At 38.7% G+C, this 25765-nt stretch overlaps 1 protein-coding gene across 2 annotated transcripts in view; it reads left to right on the top strand.

Annotated features, from left to right (window-relative positions):
• The window catches only part of SYNPR (synaptoporin), a 341046-nt gene extending 318456 nt beyond the window's left edge, over positions 1-22590 (top strand). For both annotated transcript variants that reach the window (XM_054483339.2, XM_054483340.2), the window contains 2 exons: positions 14688-14879; positions 20879-22590. In XM_054483339.2, the coding sequence (XP_054339314.1) occupies positions 14688-14879; positions 20879-21136 (450 nt within the window). In that variant the 3' untranslated portion in view covers positions 21137-22590. The remainder of the gene's footprint in view (positions 1-14687; positions 14880-20878) is intronic.
• Positions 22591-25765: the final 3175 nt, after the last annotated feature.

Here is a 25765-nt window from a genome sequence, read left to right as displayed (position 1 = left end):
CTACTTAACTTCTCTGAGCCTTTCCTTCTTCATTTGTAAAACAGAAAAACTAACAGCTACTTTGCAGGGTTGCGGTGAAGATGAAATGAGGTGGAACAGGTAAGGCATCATACCTTACATATGGTAGACCTACATTCAATATAATGAGTTTCACCTTCCAGTGAGGGACACAGACTTTGGAGCTTAGCAAACCTATGTTGCAACCAAAGTTTAGCAGCTTAGTAACGCTGAGAAGTCTAGCAAATCACTTAATCTTTCTGAACATTGACTTTCTCACCTGTAAAATACAGTCAATAATAGTCACCTCAAAGTGTCATTATGAGAATTAAATGAGTAATTCATGGAATGTTCAGTGTCTGATACATAGTAACAGATAAATGATAGCCACGTTTATATCACTGCTTAATTTTTGTTATGAGCCTAAACAATCATGGCCTTCTAAAAGCAATCGTGTTTTTATAAGATTAAGAATATAGACTGTGGAGCCAAACTCCCTTGGTTGAAATCCTGGCTGTGCACCTTTCAAACTGGGTTTAAGTAATTTATCCCAACTATAAAATGGGATTACAATAGTATCTACACCAAAAGAGTTGTTGGGAAATTAAAGAAGCAAATATATGTAAAACTTCATTAAGTGTTCTCTAAGTGTTGGCAGCTCTCACCATCATCACCATTACCAACACCACCATTGTCACTATCATCATTATCATCATGATCATCTCTTGAAGGGGTCACAAAATCATCTCCTTAGAAACTGCTACCTCCCAATTAAAAATATAACAGCAATAATATTAATTGAAATTTATTCCAGCTATGACAATATTGAAAATATAGGCAGCCTGGTGTTCTGTCCCTTACCACTTCTGTGGGCCTCTTCCTGCAGAGAGCTCTGCCTGGGCTCACAGAAAACTGTGCTTGGAGGAGGCACACAGACCCCAAGTAAGGGATAAATTGGAGCCTCCAGCTCTTGGATGTCGGAAAGAAAAACTGAGGTAGGTTGTGAACCAGAGGCAATTCAGAGGCACTTTTCCAAGTAAGTGTTTTGCAAATGAAGCGGCTGCTACCCAGAGTCCTTGGCTTATTAGATGGGTGATAACCATCAAAAAGACCAACAGGGTGGGAAGTTCTCATCCAAAATGGAAAAGCGCTAACTCACATGCCAAGCTCCTTGGAGCTGGCCACTTGCATATGATTAGAGACTTTCTGACTTCAATTTCTCCTCTCTAGTAAAGATAAGCAAACTTGATGGCTTGACCACTCTTACCCCAGAATTCCTTTTGCTTGTTTAAAACACCAGGCCTAAGCAGGCCTGGCTTTCAGTGGGGTCTAGAGCTCACCTAGCAGGTTTAAGCCACTTTGCCAGTGGATTTGTCATTAAAGATTACAAAGTCTAGGGGATTAGTGGGATTTGTCTAAGCACACTCAATGTCAGGAAGAAGAGGGACTGGTCTCCTGGGACCAAAAACTCCAATCTGGTCTAAACTCATTTCATTTACCTCCAGAAACTGGGTTTGTGTTCTTACTCATAAAATACAAACAGTAGTAATATCTGCTTCATAGAGTTGTTATAAAAGTAAAAGAAACGGTGCATATAAAGCATTTTGCATGGTACCTAGTGTGTGATAAGTGCCTGATGGTGGTGGGACCTCTGCATCTTCTATTCCTCTCTTTTCTTTCTCCTCCTTTGGAGGAGAGAGGGAGCTCTCTTCCTACTCTCAGACACTGCAGCTGCCTCCTCCTCCTCTTTTTTCTCTTCATTCTCCCTTCTTCGTGCTCCCCTCTCCTCACTCTCCTCATCCTCAATTCCTTCCCCCTTCTTCTCTTCCCTTTCTTTACTTCCTTCCCCCTCCTCCCCCTTCTCCTTCCCCTAACACTCCCCCTTCCCCCTCCACTTTCTCTTCCCTATCCTCTTCCTGTCTCCCCCTCTCCCTTTTTCTCTTCCCTGTTCTGCTCCTCCCCTCTCTCATCCTCCTTATTTCATCATCTACCAGCCACTAGCCTGCCATGTCTTGTTAACAGAGTGGTCAAGTCAGCATTTCCCCCTACACCTAACAAAATGCAGCTCATGATTGGCAGGATTGCCCCTGTGGGCCACCCACCTCCTTCTTTGGGCTGCCAACACAGACGGCCCAAGCCTCCCTTTGGTCACATTGATTTGCTTTCAGACCAGACCACTGAGGCAATGAATTGGGTGATCATATAAACCCAACTATGGGACTCTACAGGCCAAGAGGAATGTGGGAGGCATGCTGGCCTTATCAAAGCTAAGCTGTGGGATGGCTTAGCTTTGGACCATCTCGGACCAAACTACCAAAAGGAAGTGTGGCATCAATGAACCCAAACAGGAAAAGGGGCGTCACTGTCACTTGACCATGGGTATAAATGTGCTTCCATTTGTTAATTGTGGATTAGAACTACGCTGTCCAATAGGATAGCACTAGTAACATGTGGTTATTGAGCACTGAAATGTGGTTATTATGAGTTAAGATGTACTGTAAGTGTAAAATACACATCGTGTTTCAAAGACTTAGTACCAAAAAAGTAAAATGGCATACTAATAATTTTAGATTGATTATATGAAATAATAATTTTGATGTATTGGGGTTTGTTGTATTAATATGTTATATATTAATATAATTAATTGCATCAATTTCTCTTTGCTTTTTTTTAACTGTGGCTACTCTAAAGCTTAAAATTACATATGCAGCTCCTATTTGTGGCTTGCATTAGATTTCTTCAGGCGTCCTCATTCCCTGCTCTTACCGCCAGGGCCACAATTATTATTCTTTAAATTAAGTCATTTTTAAAATTTAAATAAATGTATTTTTGAATAAGACCCTGGACCACCATTGAATATAAATCCAGCATTATTAACATAGTTAGAAGACAAACATACAAATGAATCAATAGAAAATAAACAGTGCTGTATTCTAGCTACATAGGTATACCATTGCTTACTTGAAGGATCTGAGCCTGGAGCCAGTTTTCTTTGACAAAAAAAAATGAAAAGATTAGCACTTGTTAACTAAGCATTGAAAATGGTGTAGCACCCAACTGAGACTTTACTAGTCAGATTGAAAGGAAGTTGGGAAGGAGAACGCCTTTCTCCCTATGTAGGGATGTAGCAATATTGTTTATTGCTCGTTCCTACCAGGATAGGCAACCCAAACTTCAGAAAACCTGGGCATAAGGAAAAAACACTCACTAAACAGGGAACCCAATGTCCTCAATTCAAATCTCGGTTACCTGTGAGAACTTGGACACATCACTGAATCTAATCTCCCTCACACAGCTGTTGTGAAGGTCACACGATCTTCGTTGAAAACTGTAGGTGCTCTCTGGAAGTCGGGTGTCGTTATTATTAATACTTCAAATGAAATAATGCAACAATCTCATAAGTGAATAGAACAGAAATTTGTTCTATCTATTTTTTAGCTGCCTTCCAAGACAAGTCCAAAGCTCTGCCCCTAGCTGAGCTGCCTCTTGCTATTTGCTTTCTGTGTTTCCTGATCCATAGTGTCATTCTAAAATTCTTGGAGGCTGAATTAGCAAAGTGATCCATTTACAGTGTGATTCTCTGGACTGTCCACTTTCTAGTGTAGTCTCTCTGTATAAGCGTCAGCAACAGAAATAAATAACAAAGCCATCAAGTAGCCAAAACAGACAATAAAGTCATTGGATTAAAATATTGGTTATATGTACTAATAGGTAGAAATTGAATATTTGCTTATTTTTATCAATATCCAGTGAAGTTGCTTGTGCCACTATTAGAAAGAGATGGAGACAGGTTTACCTGGTTCTGAAATGCTAAATTTTCTGTCACCAAAGATGACCCCCTTTTCTTTACCCCAGGGTGATCCCAGACACCCAGATTCATACTATTAATTACATTTAGCAAAAAATATGTTTGCTAACAGCAACTTATGAGAAGTGAGGGCAACAAACTAAATGGAAACAAACCACCCAGCCAACATTAAACCAGGCTGCTTCCTTGATTGAGGAAGCTGTTTCTTGGTTCACTGAACAGATACTTAAAACATATTGCAGAAACACATCCAGGTTTCATGTCAAAGTTCTTTAGGTGCCGATTGAGATGAATAGCTCAGAGTACATTTATGAACCATGTAATGAACTATGGGCAAATAAATCTCTTAATACTCTTGGCCGCAGTTTCTTCATCTGTAGTATAAGGCCAGTGATGCCTCCTCTGACTATTTTTGGGGTTTTATGGGGACCACATAGAATATAAGTATGAGCGCCTTTTGGAAGCACTGAAGCACATTTTGAAGGGCAGCTTCTTCACTCTATGGGAATAAATAACACAAGAAAAGCAAGCAGAAAAGGTCTTCAAAGGCCTAATGTATGTATGATAACCTAGCAGTAAATGTTAAAAATGTATCTTCCATATCCACACTATCTCTGTTAGACAGACAGGGATCATATTTGTAAACAATTGGATTCTTGTTAGAACCATCAGAAGGAATTCACTTCTCAAGTGTGAGCCATTTACTTCTCCTGATACTACTTAGGCAGACCATTACATAGCATTAAATAACATGAATGAGAAAGTTATCCCCTATTCAATTTAACTGCAAGCCTTCTGCTTAGGTCATGCTAGTACAGTCAGGTACCCCATTATTGATGTTTTGGTCAGCAATGGATCACCAACAATATATGACGGTGGTCCCATTAGATTATAATGAAGCTGAAAAAGTCCTATCCCCTGGTGACATCATAGCCATCATAATGTTATGGTAGCTTAATCACTCTATTTTAAAAATTAATTTAGTGTAGTCTAATCATACAGAATTTATAAAGTCTACAGTAGTGCACAATAATGTCTGTCCTAGGCCTTCACATTCAACTTCCAGTGCTGCAAGTTCTGTTCATGGTAACTGCCCTATCTAAGTGTACTATTTTTTATCCTTTATACTATATTTTTACTGTACCTTTTCTATGTGTAGATGTGTTTAGATACACAAATACTTATCATCATCATGTTACAATTGCCTGCAGTAATCAGAACATTCACATGCTGTACAGGTTTGTAGCCTGGGAGCATAGGCCGTACCACATAGCCTAAGCATATGGTAGGCTAGACCATCTAGGTTTGGGTAAGTGCACCCTATGATGTTCACACAATGATGAAATCACCTTTTTTTCAGAACATATCCCTGTCGGTTAAGTGACAGATGACTGTATTTCATTAATACTCCTCTAACACAAGTTAATCTCCCAGTACAAAAATTCTAGGCTCCAAAGCCTTGGACAACCATCTCCAGCTAGAATTTAAGATATTTTATTTTTACTGTATAGTATTTATGCTTGCAATTTTCTTCTATCTGTGAGAAGCTATATTGGTTTAACATTTATTTATAGTACACATATAATTTCTAAGTAGTACACATAATTTCTAAGATAGCTATGTAAAAAGCATAATTTGCTTTAAATGAAATATTAAGCAATAACACAGGAGATATGTGTTCAAAATCAAAATTGTTTAGGTAGTACCAAACTGACTAAAATTTAGAGAACATCAATTAAAGTTATTATTCACATAAAATATACCAAAAATCATCTGTCTCCCAAATTTTTGGAAAGCTTGTGATAAGCTGTGGTAGTCAAGCCAGCCATTAATTATAAGGAAAGTATTTAAGCTGTCTATGCTTTAGCTTCCTCATAAGTAAAATGGGGATAATGTAGTACCTACGTCATAAGATGAATGATGTTGGTAAGCACTTAGCAGAGTGCTGGCGTATAGGAAGCACTCAGTAAATACGGACAGCAGCTACTGCTGCTGCTCCTAAAACAGCCACCAGCTCTGGAGGGCTTCTGATCTCCTCTCTGCCCTTCTACATCATGCTCTGTGCCAGGAGGGGACAGGCATGGGTCAAATCAATGGGCTCCCTGCCCTCTGGATACCAGCTGGGTTTGGCCAGTGGGGAGCCTCAGCAGGAGGTGGGACAATGTAGGGAAGTGGTGTCAGGTTATTTGTTCCCACATCTCACTTTCTGCAAGGTATCCTCAAACTCAGGTTTATGCTTAATATGGTTTGGTTGTGTCCCCACCCAAAATCTCATCTTGAATTTTAATCCCCTAACTGCCATAATCCCCATGTGTCAAGGACAGGTCCAGATGGAGGTAACTGGATCATGGGGGTACTTTCTCCATGCTGTTCTCATGTTAATGAGTGAGTCTTATGAGATCTGATGGTTTTATAAGCATCTGGCATTTCCCCTGCTTTCACTTCTCCTTCCTACTGCTTTGTGAAGAAGATGCCTTGCTTCCCCTTCACCTTCTGCCATGATTGTAAGTTTCTTGAGGCCTCCCCAGGAATGCAGAACTCTGAGTCAATTTAACCTCTTTCCTTTATAAATCACCCAGTCTCTGGCAGTTCTTCATAGCAACATGAGAAAGGACTAATACAATACCCAAAGCCAAAAAATACAGAAGTTCAGGCTTATATATTCTTCAGAATTTTTGACCTAGTCTCCCCATCACCATACTTTGCTCAGTTAAAGAAAACCTGCCACGGCCGGATGCAGTGGCTCGCACCTATAATCCCAGCACTTTGGGAGGCTGAGGTGGGCAGATAACCTGAGGTCGGGAGTTTGAGACCAGCCTTACCCACACGGAGAAACCCCATCTCTACTAAAAATACAAAATTAGCCGGGCTTGGTGGCACATGGCTATAATCCCAGCTGCTTGGGAAGGCTGAGGCAGGAGAATCACTTGAACCTGGGAGGTGGAGGTTACAGTGAGCCGAGATCGTGCCATTGCACTCCAGCCTGGGCAACAAGAGCAAAACTCTGTCTCAAAAAAAAAAAAAAAAAGAAAAGAAAACCTGTCATGAGGCTACTGTCTGAAACCCTTTGATGTAAAAATTCTCAATTCTTTTTTTTAACTTTTATTTTATGTTCAGAGGTACATGTGCAGATTCGTTGTATAGGTAAATTGCATGTCATGGGGGTTTGGTGTACCAATTATTTTGTCATCAAGGTAATAGAACCCAAAAGGTAGTTTTTTGATCCTCACCTTCCTCCCACCCTCCACCCTCAAGTAGACCCTGGTGTCTGTTGTTCCCTTCTTTGTGTCCATATGTACTTTAATTTTTAGCTCCCACTTTTAAGTGAGAATATGCAGTACTTGGTTTTCTGTTCCTGTGTTAGTTTGCTTAGGATTATGGTCTCCAGCTCCATCCATGTTGCTACAAAGGACATGATCTCATTCTTTTTTACGGCTGCATAGTATTCTGTCCTGTATACGTACCACATTTCCTTTATCTAGTCTACTGTTGATGGGCATTTAGGTTGATTCCATGTCTTTGCTATTGCGAATAGTGTGGCAGTGAACATTCACATACATGTGTCTTTATGGTAGAATGATTTATACTCCTTTGGGTATATACCCAATAATGAGATTGCTGGATTGAATGGTAGTTCTGTTTTTAGCTCTTTAAGGAATCTCCACACTGCTTTCCACAATGGTTGAACTAGTTTACGCTCCCACCAACAGCGTATTAGCATTCCTTTTTCTCTGCAACCTTGCCAGTATCTGTTTTTTGGTTTGTTTTGTTTTGTTTTGTTTTTACTTTTTAATAATAGCCATTCTGACCAGTGTGAGATGGTATCTCTTTGTGGTTTTGATTTACATTTCTCTAATGATTAGTGATGTTGGGCACTTTTTCAATGCTTCTTGGCCATATGTATGCCTTCTTTTGAAAGTGTCTGTTCATGTCCTTTGCCCACTTTTTAACGGGGTTCTTTGTTTTTTGATTGTTGATTTGTTTAAGTTCCTTATAGATGCTGGATACTAGACTTTTGACAGATGCACAGTCTGCAAATATTTTCTCCCATTTTGTAAGTTTTCTGTTTACTCTGTTGACAGTTTCTTCTGCTGTCCAAAAGCTCTTTAGTTTAACTAGTTCCCATTTGTCAGTTTTTGTTTTTATCACAATTGCTTTTGGCGTTGTCATCATGAAATCTCTGCCAGCTCTTATGTCCAGGATGCATTTCCTAGGTTATCTTCTGGGACTTTTATAGTTTTGGGTTTTACATTTAAGTCTTTAATCCATCTTGAGTTGTTTTTGTATATGGTGTAAGAAAAGTGTCCAGTTTTAATCTTCTGCATAGGGCTAGCCACTTATCCTAGCACCATTTATTGAATAGGCAGTTCTTTCCTCATTCCTTGCTTTTCTCAATTTTGTCAAAGATCAGATGGTTGTAGGTGTGTGAAATTATTTCTAGGCTCTCTACTCTGTTCTATTGGTCTATGTGTCTGTTTTTATAACAGTACCATGTTGTTTTGGTTACTGTAGCCTCATAGTATAGTTTGAAGTTGGGTAAAGTAATACCTCCAGCTTTGTTCTTTTTGGTTAGAATTGCCTTGGTCATTCAGGCTCATTTTTTCCATATTAATTTTAAAATAGTTTTGTTTTAATCTTGTAAAGAATGTCATTGGTAGTTTGATAAGAATAGCATTGAATCTATAAATTGCTTTGGGCAGTATTGCTATTTTAACAATATGGATTCTTCCTCTCCATGAGCATGGAATGTTTTTCCATTTGTTTGTGTCATCTCTGATTTATTTCAGCAGTGTTTTGTAATTCTCATTGTAGAGATTTTTCATCTCCCTGATTTGCTGTATTTCTAGGTATTTTATTCTTTTTGTGATTACTGTGAGTGAGCTTGTGTTCTTGATTTGGCTTTCAGCTTGGATGTTATTGGTGTATGGAAATGCTACTGATATTTGTACACTGATTTTGTATCCTAAAACTTTGCCGAAGTTGTCTGTCAGATAAAGGAGCTTCTGAGCAGAGACTATGAGACTTTCCATGTACAGAATTATATCATCTGCAAAGGGGATAGTTTGACTTCCTCTCTTCCTATTTGGATGCATTTCATTTCTTTCTCTTGCCTGATTGCTCTGGCTAGGACTTCCCACACAACGCTGAATAGCAGTGGTTAGAGAGGGCATTCTTGTCTTGTTCTGGTTTTCAAGGGGAATACTTCCAGCTTTTGTATATTCAGTATGATGTTGGCTGTGGGTTTGTCATAGATGGCTCTTACTACTTTGAAGTATGTTTCTTCAATGCCTAGTTTGTTGAGGGTTCTTAACATGAAGGGATGTTGAATTTTATTGAAAGCATTTTCTGCATCTAATGAGATGATCATGTGGTTTTTATTTTTATTTTTATTTCTGTTTATTTGGTAAATCACATTTATTGATTTGTGTATGTAGAACCAACCTTGCATCCCAGGGATAAAGCCTGCTTGATCATGGTGAATTGGCTTTTTGATGTGCTGCTGGATTCAATTTGCTAGTATTTTGTTGAGGATTTTTGCATCTATGTTCATCAAGGATATTGGCCTGATGAACAGTGTTTTCTTTTTTAATTGTGTCTCTGCCTGGTTTTGTTATCAGGATAATGTTGGCCTCATGGGATGAGTTGGGGAAGAGTCCCTCCTCCCCAGTTTTTTGGAATAGTTTTGGTAGGAATGGTCCCAATTCTTTATACATCTGGTAGAGTTTGGTTGTGATTCCATCTGGTCCCAGGCTTTTACTGGTTGGCAGGCCTTTTATTACTGATTCAATTTCAGAAGTCATTATTAGTCCGTTCAGGGATTCATTTTCCTCCTGGTTCAATCTTGGGAAATTTCCAGGAATTTGTCCATTTCTTCTAGGTTTTCTAGTTTGTGTGTATAGAGGTTTTCATAGTAGTTTCTGAGTAGTTTCTCCACTCCATTTTTGTGGAGCCAGTGGTAATATCCCCTTTGTCATTTCTGATTGTGTTTATTTGGAACTTCTATTTTTTTCTTTACAAGTCTAGCTACCAGTCTATCTATTTTATTAATTCTTTCAAAAAACCACCTTTAAGATTCATTGATCTTTTGTATGGTTTTTCACATCCCATTTCCTTCAGTTCAGCTCTGATTTCAATTATTTCTTGTCTTCTGCTGGCTTGGAGATGGTTTGCTCTTGTTTCCCTAGTTCCTCTAGTTGTGATATTAGGTTGTTAATTTGAGATCTTCATAACTTTTTGATGTGGGTGTTTAGTGCTATAAACTTCCCTCTTAACACTGCTTTTGCTGTGTCCCAGAGATTCTGGTATGTTGTGTCTTTGTTCTAATCTTTGAATAATTTATTGATGTCTGCCTAGATTCCATTATTTACCTAGAAGTTATCCAGGAGCAGGTTGTTTAATTTCCATCTAATTGTATTATTTTGAGTGATTTTCTTAGCACTGATTTCTGTTTTTATTGCTCTGTGGTACATGAACGTGGTTGATATGATTTTCAAAAATTTACGTAGGATAGTAAAAATTCTCAATTTTAATTACATTATTATTTGGTCTAATTAAAATCTTGTTGCTATTGTAAGGGCAAATTTTGCCATGTGAAGTTTTGTTTGGGAAAACCATTGGCCAGTGCCTTGATCATTTGCTCTAATTATAAAATGAGTTTTTACATACATAAGCTTATGTAAAAGAAAAGTAATCTCTAATTCTACCATTGCCACTTGATATATTCTTATGTAATGTTATATACATAAATATATATATTTTAACAAAATTGGGATCATTTTATATATTCCTTCATTCATTCTTTCACTCAACAAATGTTGATGGCACCTCTCTGCCAAGAACCAGAAATGAGCTAGGTAGTCAAAATCCTTGCATCCATGGAACTAACATCATATTGGAAGAAGTAGGCAAGTAAACCGTTCCAAATTGTGAAAAGTGCTGAGCAAAAAAGAATAAGGGAATAGAGAGAAAGGTGTACATTTTAATTGCAGGGCTCAGGGAAGTCTATCTGGGGAGGGGACCATTAATGAGGACCAATTAAGGTGATAAAGCAGGTCATATGGCTACAAGGGATAAGAAAGGAATTCTGGGCCAAGGGAATAGCAAGTGTGAAGTCCCCGAGACAGGAATGTGCCCTTCTACATGATGGCTCTAAGGGATAGGAAAGGAATTCTGGACAGAGGGAACAGCAAGTGCAAAGGCCCTGGCCTGTGTGCAAAGGTTTCTACACTGCTATTTCCACTTCAGTCTATCAGAAACATTTCATTTCAGAAATATTTATTGAGCAGCTGCTATGTGTCAGGCACCATTCTTTGTGATGGGCAGACAGTAATGAACATCATAGGCAAAAATCTGCCCACAAGATACAAGCAAGTAAATATATAATGTACCAGTTGGTGAACATGAAACTGAGAAAAATGAAACTGGAAAAGGAACATAGGGAATTTAACATAGGATGCTATTTATATGTGGTGGGCAAGAAAGCATCATGATACAATGAAATTTGAGCATTGATTTGAAGAAAGAAAGAAGGAGCCATGTGGGTCCCAAGGGATGGGAGTGCCCAGGGTAAACCTTTAAGCTACACATGTTCTTGGTGAGTTTGAGCAGCAGACAGAGGGCCTATGCAGCTGGAGTGATCATAGGTCTCTGCTATGGGGCATGTAGGTTCCTGCTCCATAGCCTTATATGATTTATATTATTGTTGTTGCTGTCATTATTGCTTTCATTTGTGATATAAAAGTTTACATTTATTTGTCACTCACTATTTACCAGGCATTGTGCTAAACATTTGATCTATACTAACTTATTTTATCCTCACTATCATCCTACAAGAGGGTTACTGTTATTATTTCAACTTACAGAGAGGTAAACTGAGGCCTCAAGTAGTCTAGCAAATGGACACACGGGTAACAGGTAGTAAGTGTCAAAGTAAGGACTAAAACCCAGGTCTGCCTAATGACAAAGTCTGAACTTTTAACTCAGATTAGAGAAACTTAGTTATATTACTGATGCCTGTTTACAAAATGGCACTAAGGGATAAAAGGTTGAACCAGCTTCTTAAAATACCATATTTATTCCGAAGATATAGATCCTTGACTTCAATCAGAAGCTTGTTTATGGAAAATGACTTCTTACTATTTTTTCTATTTAAATTAAGCGGGACCTCAAATCCTTTTTTCTTTTTTTTTTTTTTAGCAATGAGATCTCATCCTGTTGCCCAGGCTGAACTGGCTGGAGTGCAGTGATGCAATCGTAGCTCACTGCAACTTCAAACCCCTGGGATCAGGTGATCCTCCCACCTCAGGCTCACAGGTTGATAGGACTACAGTCATGCCCCACCATGTCCAGCTAATTTTTTAATTTTTTGTAGTGATGAAGTCTCACTGTGTTGCCTAGGCTGGTCTTGAACTCCTGGGTTCAAACAATCGTCCTGCCTTGGCCTCCCAAAACGCTGGGATTATAGTCAAAACCAACTTAAAAAAACTTCTTAGTGTCTTCATTTTAAATAGGAAGATCAGTATTCCATAAGGCAGATGGCCAGCCTTAGAATCCTTGCTCCTCCACTTATTAATTCATGACTTCAAGCAATTTGTTTAACCTTTGGTGTCTCCATTTCCTCAACTACAAAATGGGGTCAGGATTGGTATCTATTTCATGGTGCAGTTGTCAGGATTAAATGAGTCAAAACACATAAACTTGGAATAATACTTGACACATAATAAGCACTCAATAAATGTTACGTATGAATATTATTATTTGAACGAATAAATCTAACATAGTTTTCTCCAATTTCCAATTGAAAGGTCTTCACATGACTATTCTATTTTAAGTGTTTCCCCATTCTATGGGCCTTTCTACAAGTCTATTTCTAATTGTGATGAATATAAATAATGAAAACCATCATACTATAGGTAATGCTTTAAAGTAACTGTGGGCCCTAACAAATACATAATATCAAGAGAACAGAGCTCATATTTTGCATTTTTTAATCCTCTGTAAGACCTTCCTCAATACTCAGCACATTACTCAAAAATTACTATTTGAATAAAAGCATGAATGAATGAAGGTACCAGATTGAACATGAACAGAAAGTCATGATTTGTCACAGTCAATCTGGCTTATTTATTTGTAACTATTCCTCCAATTTCAAATTCAGATCCAAACACTTGAGTTTCTTTATTCCAAATGTTTGTATTACTGTTGAAACAGCTGTAGATATTGTATTTGTTTGCTTGTTTATACCTCTCCCTCATCTCAGAAAGGCTCATAAGGACATTTAAAAACCAAGGTGTAATTGAACGAAAATGAAAAGTAAAAAGAAGAAAGGGAATATAAAACCAAATAAGGAATCCGGTTAAAATACCCATGCCATCAAAACCCTATGAATGGGTCACACATTGGCCCTTAGTTTTCTGGAGCCAACATGAAAAAAGGTAAACTGGTGAGTTACATAATTCACAACAACAGCCACTGGATGGAGTGACTTGCAGAAGATTCAGCCACTCTTAGTAGTGCGACCTTCCAGAACATTCTCCACAAAGATCACACCTAACAAATGTCTGGCACCACAGCATCTTTAGAGTGTAAAAGCTCCCTCTGTGTAGATCATGGGATCATGATGAAAAGTAATTCAGCCACACCATGAGAGCAAGATACAGAGCAAGTCAGATGCACTATGTCCTCGGGCAGGAAAGAAACACATGCCAAATTTTCTACTTGAGGAGGTTATTATTAAGAACAAAAGGGCAAACTGTTTCTGTTGGCATATCAAATATACTTTTTTTCTTTCCTGGTCAGCATTTTTATTATTTTAGGTAAGCAGCATGCAACATTTTTACAATAGTCAAACATATATATAGTCAATCTGAATTTTTTTTATACTATGTTCTAATGGTCTAAATCTTAGACAGTCTCTCCCACCTGCCACCCCACTCAAGTCATGAGGAAGAATGAGAGATGTAGCCCTCATCATCAGAAGTTTGGAGATGGTCTCTACAATACTCATCCCATTACATCCTAGAAATTTCGTTTGATATGGATAAAAGCTTCTTTCCACTGCGAACAGCAGATGATTTTCAGGGTCAGACAGACCTAGATTTGAATTCTGGCTCTGCAACTTTCTATGTGTTACCTTTTATCTGAGAGTTTCAGCTTTCTCCTCTTTAAAATGGGCATAAGAATACTGTTTAATATGATTATTATAAGAATAATTTTATACAAAACCTCTCACCCATAGCAGACACTCAAAAACATTACAGCTCTTATTGTCTTCCACATAACATAGTTCCACATTGGTTAACATATTGGTTAACCAATAACATATAGATAACACATTGGTTTGTTAAGTGAACAAATGAATGAATGAATGAATGAGTGAACATTGCCATCCAAGAATCTTAAACAATTAGCAGATCTGTCTAAAGATTTGGAATTATGACAGCTGCATGGTTAAGAACTTGGACTCAGTATTCATTCAGGTTGCCTGGATTTGAATCCTGATGCCATCATGAATTATCTGTGAAGTCTCAAACAAGCTATTCAACCATTCTCTATGTTAGTTTGACATCTGCAAATAGGATGATGTACCATTCCTTACAGGGCTGTTGTAGGAACAATTAGGTGTGGGTTATAAAGTCCTTAGCATCATTCCTGGGATATAGTAAGCATTTAATAAATATAATTATTATTTATTTTATAGAAAGATAAATATAATATCATAAAGCTTTCTTTTATTTGTTTTTCTAAATGTTTTCCCTGTTTCCAGTGCTATGGGATCTTAAAATTTTCCAAAAGGCAAACCAAATAGTTATATAAACAAATCAACTTGTTTCTAGAACTCACATTTTCTTTTACCATTTTCTATTCTGATTTGTTTCTGTAGGACTTCATTGTCACTGTAGTCTTTTCGTTTTTGTGGTTGGTGGGTTCATCAGCTTGGGCAAAAGGACTGTCTGACGTCAAAGTTGCAACAGATCCCAAGGAAGTATTGCTACTAATGTCAGCTTGCAAACAGCCATCCAACAAATGCATGGCTATCCACAGCCCTGTTATGTCAAGCTTAAACACTTCTGTGGTAAGTATTTTTCATCTATGCTTTACTGTTCATATCTTTGTTTGCCAGTCAAAATAATAAGAAAAACATCTCAGAAGTCATCTTGAAAATCGTTGCCTACAAAACCAGGCCAATCAAAAGGTAAGACACTTCACCTTAGGTGCAGGATGATCACTTGGCCCTCAGGTTTTTTATTGTCAGAATCCATCATTTGTAATGTTGCTGATTAAGGAGTTTTTATTAAGAACCCCGCAGGTACTGGCAGCTGCTGCTTAGGTGACAGTCCAGTTGAAACTCTAAGCCAGAAGCAAATATAAAATCTGAACTTTGGCCGGACACAATGGCTCACGCCTATAATCCCAGCAATTTAGGAGGCCAAGGTGGGAGGATCACCTGAGATCAGGAGTTCAAGACCAGCCTGGCCAATATGGTGAAACCCTGTCTCTACTAAAAATACAAAAAAAAAAAAACTAGCCAGGCATGGTGGCACATGCCTATAGTCCCAGCTACTCGGAAGGCTGAGGCATGAGAATCACTTGAACCCTGGAGGCGGAGGTTGCAGTGAGCCAAGATCAGGCCACTGCACCCAAGCCTGGGCAACAGAGTAAGACTCGGTCTCAAAAACAAAAACAAAAAAAAACTGAACTTTAAGGTTGAAGCCAGACAAAAGTTAAAAGGAATATTTGAGGGCATACAAGTTCCTGGGAGAAAACACTGTTCAAGCCACGTGTAGTTAGAATACACCCAACTGATTAGAGAAAAATACAAAGACCTAGTAGGGTGAAAAAAGAAATTCATAATGTAAAAAAGTACTTATAATAGCTATGGTAATTTTTGAATTTTCTCCATGCTTGTGGTTTAGTTACTTTATAACTTCGGAAAAGCTGCACTGTATTAGTTGAACAAAGTCAAATGTTATCATCAAGAGTTATGGCTCTTACAAGAAAAGAGAAAATCTGACAGTTAGCAGGGACACTAAATTGGATTTTTAATTTATAAGTGTAAGAACTTGTATTATTCCAAAGAAAGAAGCTGTATCTGAGAAATACATAAGCTATAATGGCAGCAAAAAGCAGCAGTTATCGAAGAATAGAAGGCTCAGCAGTGTTTGCTGAAAGCACATTCTTTAGCACACCCTAGAAATAATTATCTTTGCTTCAAGATTAACCTGTGTTTCTACAGCTTTCTGAAATTCAGTCTGCGAAGGCACTTAAGAAGAGAAAAAGGGTTGCTACTCTGACTGGACTGTGATTTCTGCTTTGGTGAGATAGTAACCATGAAAATAAACTCTGCATTAGGGTCTCACAATCATTTTTATTCATTGCTGACCACACTTGTAAATGAATACTTTGAGGTATATGTTACCATATTTACTTATACTTCTGTAGTTTGTTTATAGACAGTATTTAATGAAAGTTATTACAACCCTGATCTCAAAATCTAACAGGACAAAAATAAAATTGCTTGATATGTTTGTTAGTTTAATAATTAATCTCCCAATAAATTATGACATTCTGCATGGTTATTCTAATTCCACTTCTGATATATCTAATAATTTTTAGACTAAAAGATAGAAATTATGAATCAAAAACAATGTGACGTGTCTCCTAAAACCAAAATAAAGAATGAATTGAAACCAAATAATGTGATGTGTGTGAAAGGACAGGTCCAGTGGTCGTGTAGTGATGTATCCATATCAGTTAACAGTCTTCTAGTTCCTAGTGACAGAAAATTCAGTTCAAACTGGCTAAGGCAAACCAATCCTCATATCCCTAAAATCTGTTTTTGCAGTCCACTTCTGGTACCAATGTGTGTACGCATTAGAATAATCAAAGCTGATTTTAACTACAACAGGAAAAAAGTATTTGGAAAGATATTAAGTAGCTCATACAACTTGATGAAACCTGAAGAAACAGGTTCCAGAAAGAGCAGAATCTAGAGCAGAATGAGAGTTCTAGATGTTCAGTACCAAATAAAGAGTTGCCATTAGTGGAAAGTTTTACCTAACCTTGCATTGCTCTGCTCAAAATGCAAAGTTCCAGGACAGAGCTCAAGCCGTTTGACTGAAACTTGGCTCTGCAAAGAAAATCAGATCTCTATTACCAAAAGCAGGGGAAAGGACATTAATCAACCAAAACACAATATTTTTATTACTAATTGTTTGGCTTCAAATCATATTGAGCTAGCTTATGCAAAAACTGAAAATAGTTGGAAAGACATTAAAAGTGTGTCTTCCCAGGGCAAAACCCAACAGCCAAGAACTGGAAGACTGTCAGGAAGCTGGACAGTTCTCATCCTCCATCTCTCATCTCTCTTTCTTTCTGTGTCCCTGTCCCTTTCTGCATGTTTGTTACATTATTCTCTCTTTTCAGATGAAACTTTATTTCTTTTCTTTCATCCACACAGCAGAAGATAGCCACTCTGCAGTTTCTAAGTTTATATGTATTTTTTAAAGACTGAACGGCTTGGACTGAATGAAAATCACTCAGGTCCAATTGCAAATTTCTGGTAGAGAGAATCTGCTTTGCCCACCTTAGGCCAGATGCCCATCTTAGTCTCATCAGTTATGAATAGAGGGTTTGGAGAATGATGTAGTAGAAACATGACTCAGAGAACACACTTTACTGGGCAAACATAGGTTTTGGAGTAGGAGCCAGACACATACCACAATAAATGACCTCTAGAAGCAAATGAGTCAGGAAATAATAGTCATATTCTCTACCTTGGTAACAAATTTACTATCTTCAAAGCACTTTGGCTATAATTTTACAGTAACACTAAAATGTAGGTAAGATATCCAGATACTACAAATACTGGGAGCTGAGGTAAACTTTGTAATCCTTAGTTTTATCATCTGTAAAATGGGGATAATTGTACAACAGACCTCAATACTGTTGAAACAATTCAGTGAGATAATCTATAAAAAAAATACTTAGCATCATGCCCAGCTTATGGCAAATGCTCAATACATGTCACCTGAAAATGGCTACTAAAATACGATCACTCCCAAATGTCATACAGTGTTAGAGCCTAAATAGAGAAGGAAGAAATAATGTTTTTAGTCTCTCAATTTCTTTCAAAGTTTCACTGAGCACAAATAGTTTAGCCATAATTTCAACTTCTGCTTCTCCAGCTTCACCCCAGACAAATCTTAGTACATCTTTTAGACAGTCTAGATCTTGTCTCCCCATTTTTTGCATGTTATGTACAGTCTCTTTCAATCTCTCTTTCTGTTGTCCACAAGTCTGAGCTTGAATCACATTCTTACCCCAATTTCAGTTCCAACAAAATAGCAAAAAAGAGTTCAAGGGCCCAGGTGACCCTAAAATGTGCCAGCCAAGAGATCTGTGACGCTGGAGTAAAAAATCAGTACTCCTTAAATATGCCCATTGAAATGCCTTGTTTACGTTCTTACTTTTAAGTAGCATTTCTTTGATGTCTAAGTTTTTCTTCAGCATCCCTTTTTTAAAAAACAAATAGTAACAGGGAAAAGAGAGAGATCAACAGATAGGAAATAGCTAAAATTACATCCCTGGACAGAGCCATGCCTGAAAAGATCCCTTGATAGTTTTTCCTTCCCTCCCCGCCTCCCCTCCCCTCCCTTCCATTCCCCTCCTCTCCTCTCCTCTCCTCTCTTCTCCTCTCCTTTTCTGTTTTCCTTTCCTTTTGTTTCCTTTTTTCTTTTTTTTTTTTTTTTGAGATAGGGTTTTGCTCTGTCACCCAGGCGGGAGGTGCAGTGGTACAATCATAGCTCACTATAACCTGGAACTCTTGGGCTCAAGGGATACTGCTGCCTCAGCCTTCCAAGTACCTCTTCTGAGTACCTGGGACTATAGGCATGTGCTGCCATGCTCAGCTAATTTTTTTTTTTTTTAAGAGACAAGGTCTTGCTATGTTGCCCAGGCTCCTCAGTGATTTTTTATACTCATATATTGACATACACTTATAAAGGTGCAATTTAATCAAGATCCCCCTTTTAATGGAAAATATTCTGGTTACCATACACATGGTAAAATGGTCCTTTATGCAAATTAGAGTTTTGTCAGTAGTTAACTAATTTATTTTGTTCAAGCAACTATTATACCTTATTTATGTTTTGTATCTCCCTCAGCAGGTAGCCTAGAGCATGGCACAAAATAGGTTCTCAATTAGTGTAAAAAGGAAGGAAAGAGGATGCAAGAGGAGAGAACGAAGAAGGAGGGAGGTCTGGATAAACCAGTCTTTAATTAGATCAGCTGGGGGCCTAGAGACTTGATTTTGGCTATTGTCTCAAGAACATCATCTCATTGTTTATGTCTCAGTTCAATTTATGCTGTAGCAAAAAAAAAAAAAAAAAAAGTCAGCAAAATACAATTCACAGAAATGTTTTAGAAAATGATTCAGAGCATAGTTTACCATTTAGTAAGTATTTGCTAATGTGTCCAGCACTGTCCAGCTACTTTACACACATCCTCTTTAATCCTCCCAACTGTCTTCCAAGAAAGGAATTCTTGTCTCCATTCCATACAAGAAACAAAATAAAAACAGAAGAAAAAAAATAAAAACAAAAACAAATAAAATAAAATAAAAACAAAATAAAAATAAAAATAAAATTAAAAATAAAATAAAAATAAAAATAAAAACAAAAATGAAGTCTACAGACTAAATGCCTTGTCCCAGGTAGCAGGGCAAGAAAGTACAGTCCCCAGGATGCCTTTGATTTCAAAGCCTATAGCGATTACTCCAAGCCTAAGATTGCATTCATGTGCTGCTAAAATATTGAAATATTTTGATAGTCTCAGCTCCAAGTCTCCAAGGCCCAGCTTCTTGACTACACCAGTGCCCCCTCTGCCACCACTACCCACAGGCCACTATGGATCATCTCACTGTCCAGAAACCAAAGGATAAATATTGACCCAGCAAGGGACTTCCAGCACCCTACTCCAGGACCGTGGCCACTGCCCAAGTCCATTTTGATTGGTCAGCGTCATGCTAGGGGGTGATGACTAAATATACTTTAATGTTATCACAGCTTTGCATTATACTACTGTTACCTGTCTCCATTAGGGGGCTGTTAAAACAGACTGCCTGTAGTTAATTCCCAAGTCAATCAACCAGCCTTGGAAAAGGCTGCAGAACAAGCCATGGAATGAGGACTTCTGTTCGGGCCTCATGCAATAGCAAACCATTCTGCTTCCATCAAACCTTAGGCCCTGGGGAAGCAACACCCAGTCCTCTGACTCAGTGACACCCTCCTGGAGAGTAAGAGGAATTTCCATAGGAAAGTTTCACATCCAGTTCTTAAGAAAATATTTTATACTTCTCTGAAACCTGCACTTTATTCATAGTCTGGTTTCAGCATTCACTTATCCCTGTGAGAGGCACAGAAAGTGCAATTATTCAAACAGTCAACCTCTCAGTATGCTATCATGCATATGCTTATTTGCATATCACCTGTACCATTGCTTACCCTATATTTTTAATTGACTCACTTTCTTTATATGATTACAATAAATGGAAAAGCAAAAGTAGTATCTCTAACCATAAAGAGAAGATAGCCTTATAAATGAATGCACCATTATTAAAGTGAAAATTCTCAGCCCTGTGCCATCTGGAAATAATCTTACACACCATGAAGGATACTTTATTTGGAGAATAAATGATGCCTTAAGTAAGGTTTCCAGTTATGGAACCAGAAAAGAGTTTGGATCACAGATCTACTACTCAGCAAGCCACGCGACCTTAGACAAGATTTCCACATCTTTAATATGGGTAGGACAATAGCAACTTTTTCTTAGACTGATTCTTAGAGCAAGTGAATTGATACACATAAAGCCCTTTATGTAGTGCCTGACATGTAGTGCATCTAATAAAGGTCAAATATTCTAAATGAAATACCAGTTCCAAATGAAAAACTTGGAAGCGGACTCAACATTAAAGTGAAAAGTGATCTTTTGTATTGTGAAGGATTTTTCCAAAATTGAAATTTTTCTTGGATTTTTGTCTAGTCTATCAATTCATTGGCTTTGATTCTCCTTCAGGTCTTTGGATTCTTGAACTTTATTCTCTGGGCTGGAAACATATGGTTTGTTTTCAAGGAGACCGGCTGGCATTCTTCAGGACAGAGGTATCTTTCAGATCCAATGGAGAAGCACTCCAGCAGCTATAATCAAGGTGGTTACAACCAAGACAGCTATGGATCAAGCGGTGGGTACAGTCAGCAGGCGAGTTTGGGGCCATCCTCAGATGAGTTTGGCCAACAGCCTACTGGCCCCACTTCCTTTACCAATCAGATTTAACAGAGTAGCATTTGCATTCTTCTGCAGATCACCTCACCACCTTCCATTTCAGTGGCAGAAGAATTTTTTAAGGGTTTCAATCAATTATTAATGCAGAGAGTATTGAATGTAAATCAGAGATCTCTAGTCTTCATTAAGGCAGAAAGTCCTGGGTTGTGATAAATGATACTTAGAGATGAGACGACATGAGGAGATATATTATTCATCATAGATGGCTAATTGGAGAGTACCTTGTTATATATACAGATACTTTCATGGTCATTTTGTATGTATGTTAAAGTAGTAGAAGTATTTTGTAGCTTAAAGTCTCTAGTATGTAATATGCATAAAGTAAATCAAATAGCATTGAGTTTTCTTATGCATTTTGATGCGAAAGATGTTATAATAATTTCTGGAAGAGAATTTGGTGTATCACAACATGCATGTCTTATTGTATTTTTAGTTTTAGGTCCTATAGGACTATGAGTCTCTAAGTTATTTGTTTCAGAAAATTATTCTGTTTTTTTATGTGATAAATCAATGCTCATATGATTTAAGTGCATGAATAAGCATTTTCTCACACAATGAACATTTGAACTGTGTTTACGAAAATTTTCTGGTTTGCACCATGAATTTGTCAAATGGATATTTATAGGAATATATTCACTACTTTGTATACTTTGCAAATTTGTCTCTCCGGCTTTACCCAAGTTCTGAATGCATTGTAATTAAGATTTGAGTTTTTCTTTTCCCCTATTAGTAGACATTTAGTGCTACATATGATAACAGCCCAATATTTATTCTATTTACTTAGCTAAATATTTGCATTCTTGTAACCTTCTATGGTGTTTTGTGGCTCTTATCTTGTGGACCATAAATAACACGGCCCAATAACTCTTTGTGTTTACGGAATGTTGTTTTCTTAGAATAATGGAGATGCAGATATAGATACCATAGTCAAGGTACTGCCTTGCTGAAGTATTTATTTATAAAGAATATTCTGTAGAACCTCTACTACCAGCTACACTTTTAAATCCTGTTTATTTGTAAAGCTAATATGTTCCTCAATGTAATTATTAAAAATTCTCAAGTCACAGCTAAACTTACTAATTCTGATTTGAGTGTAGCCCATAAATTAAAAATGGCTTCCATATGCCACTCTGTACCCCAAAGAGAGTTCTCATGAAATATTCTCCAGAATGTATTCATTATCAGGAAAATGTCAATCTTCACTTCCTCGTTTTAACTCAGCTGAAACACGAGGACCCAATAGAGAGGGCAAGCTGAGCATCTGTATTTCCAGATAAAAGTTGTTATTGATGTACAGACTCGTTGTGTGATTAGTGATGTTGGAAGCATTTTAGCACAAAACAGCCTTGTGTCTTAGATGATATCTGTAACCAGTTTCTGAATCCTGTTGGATAAAACTGTATTGTGATATCTATTTGACGTTAATAAAGTTATTGCATACAATGCTGGCTGGACAGTGAAGAATTACAACAGTAGAACCTGGTTGGCTTTAACAATGACAAACAAAGGTTAAATGCACAGTGTCTCCAATCTGTCACCCTGTCCTTGTTTCATGAGCCCAGTGAGGTTTGTTCATTCATTCCACCATTCTAGGACTTCCTATGCACCTGTCACTGTGCGTGCCACTGGTAATGCAGTAGTAAAAAACAAAAACAGGCAGTACGTTAAGAAGCTTACACTCTATTAGGAGAGACAGGCATTAAAATAATCACACCCCAATTATGCTGAGTGCAACAAAGAGAGGCACAGGATTCCACAGGAACATCTGTCAGAGAGGTTTGAACTAGTTAGGGAGAAGTCAAGAAGCTTCAGACCTCAAGACTACACATGGTTTAGCAAGGACAAGGTGGGAGAGATGCATGTCCCACGCAGAGAACAGCCTGACAAAGCTCTTTGATGGTAGGAGACAGGATGGATATGTAGGGTTGCCAGAGTTTAATGAGCAAGAGGCTTTTCAGGAAGTGTGACTGCTGATGGGGACATGGGTGAAACCTGTCTGAAGGCCTAATCAGGAATTCTGTCTTTATCCTAAAGAAGCTAAGGGAAAGCACTGAAGGATTTTTGAGCAGCAGAGGGATGTGATGAGATTAGCATGTTGAAAGGATCTCAATGGCTAGAGTAGAGTGGATTAGAGGACAAGCGAGAAAAACATCCTGAGAATAAGGAAATAGGCCTTAACTCCTAGCATCTAGGAGGCAGTAGGCTGGGAGTGGGAGGAGGGGATGTGGTATGAGTTCTCCCCGCTCCCACCCCAACTCCCAATGCCCCCTTATTTCCTGGGACAATGGCTGGATTTGACTGCTTCCTTCAGCACTGCGCAGGAGAACAAAGTGTCCTCTGCTTTATAAGCTGTCATGAACTCGGCAAAGTGGAGAAATCCTCCTAACCAGCAGTGATTTTTACCAGCCTTAGCAGTTCCAAAGCACTCTGGGCACTGATAAATGGAAAACACTACGTGCCGTGGTTGAGATAGAGACATGCTTCCACGGTCCACCGCAGTTTTGCAATAAAGACCTGCTCTAACCCAATGGGGATTTTGCTAAACTGATTTATTCCTTCAGGTTTCAAGAAAAGAGTAGTAGATTTGTTATTTATTTATTTATTTATTTATTTGAGATGGAGTCTCATTCTGTCGCCCAGGCTAGAGTGCAGTGGCGCGATCTCGGCTCACTGCAAGCTCCGCCTTCCGGGTTCACGCCATTCTCCTGCCTCAGCCTCCAGAGCAGCTGAGACTACAGGTGCTCGCCACCAGCCGTGCTAATTTTTTGTATTTTTAGTAGAGATAGGGTTTCACCACGTTAGCCAGGATGGTCTCGATCTCCTGACTTCGTGATCCGCCCGCCTCGGCCTCCCAAAGTGCTGGGATTACAGGTGTGAGCCATAAAAAGAGAATGGCAGGTGAGTTTGAGTCTATGTATCCAATAAGACTAATTTGGAATCTCAGCTTCAGTGCTCACTAGCTGTGTTTCAGGGTGTGACTTCACCTTCCTGCACCTTTGTTTTTTTTAGGAGGAGGTAAAGCAAAGAAGTTAAATGGGTGGGCCCTGATATCAGACTGTCTGGGTGAGAATCACTCACTGCCATTTCCTCAACTCTCCTTTTTCTTCCTCAAAGCCTTCTTCAAAGCCCTGGGACTTTTCTGAAGCCACAGCCTACAGGCAAGTGCAGCCTGGAAATGCAGTAGAGTTAACACCCCAGGGAGCACCTTCAAACACTGGGGGATATGGGCAGATCAATAAATGCCTTTGGTAAGATACTTAATATCTCATTCATTCAGTTTCCCCATCTCTACAGTGGGGATAACAGCAATATCTGCCTGGTAGGATTGCTGTCAGGATGAGAAAGATAAACCATCTAGCCATGTGACAGAATTAGAACAGCTTCTCGCAGACAGTAAGCACCCTCTGGGTTTGGGTTTTCCTGAAACCAAGGCTAAGACAAGAGCTGGGTGCAAGGAGTTGATTCCAGGAGTCAGGAGTGACAAAGTGGGGAGAATGAGACAGGAAAGGAGGCAAAGCCAATAAAAGGATGTGTTCATGTTGTTGCTGGTAAGGCAGCAGGAGCTCAGTTTCATCAGGGTCTCTGAGCAGCTCCAGCAATTGTCCATCAAGAAGCAGGAGCTGGAGTGTTCACCTACCAATCTCTGGCCCTTATTGGTTGAGAGTTGCCCCAAACAGTGGTAACTTTTCCACGTTTCCAGGTTACACTTGCCAGGAGACTGAGCAGGCTCCTAGGACTTCAGAGAAACAAGCCTTGAGTGCTAACATCTCAAGCAGTGGGCTAGGGGAAAGGGGAGAGGCACTGGCATGGGTCCTATCACCACCATCCCCTTCCCCATTCCTGGGGACAGGGTCCTTGAGGAAAGATAAAGGGGAAGCCGTGTGAGATGCATGCATGAGGTGGGGAGGGGGCCACTATCAATACGAACCAGAACAATTCTTCAAGCTATGGCTGAAATTAGAGGCTGACCAAAGGAAAGCAACATTTGGCATGCAAATCACCCACTACAGTGATCAATGAACATTACTATTCTCACTTAGTCTGTCAAAGGGGGCTGCAGATAGTCCCACCTCATAGGAACTGAGTTGGTTGTGTGTGGAAGAGGTTTATGAACTGTATACTACTGGGTGTAGTTAGCTTGTTATTGAATGTTGAGGTATAAACCTAATCCACACTCACAAAAAGCTGAGTTTTGGGGATTTTTTTTTAACTTTCATTTAAGGTTCAGGGGTACATGTTCAGGTTCATTATATAGGTAAACTCATGTCATGGAGGTTTGATGTACATATTATTTTGTCACTCAGGTACTAAGCATAGTACCAAACAGGTGTTTTTTCTGATCCTCTCCCTCCCACCCTGCACCCTCCAGGAGACTTCAGTGTCTGCTGTTCCCCTATTTGTGTCCATGTGTTCTTGTTGATTAGCTCCCACTTATAAGTTCACTTAGGATAATGGCCTCCAGCTCTATCCATGTTGCTGCAAAGTACATGATCTTGTTATTTTTCATGGCTGCATAGTATTCCATGGTGTATATGTACCACATTTTCTTTATCCAGTCTACTGTTTATGGGCATTTAAGCCAATTCCATGTCTGTGCTATTGTGAATAGTGCTGCAATGA

The sequence above is a fragment of the Pongo pygmaeus genome, chromosome 2 (assembly GCF_028885625.2).
Source record: "Pongo pygmaeus isolate AG05252 chromosome 2, NHGRI_mPonPyg2-v2.0_pri, whole genome shotgun sequence".
NCBI lineage: Eukaryota > Metazoa > Chordata > Mammalia > Primates > Hominidae > Pongo > Pongo pygmaeus.
Note: the sequence above shows the minus strand (reverse complement) of the source record. Positions and strands in the feature narration are given on the sequence as shown.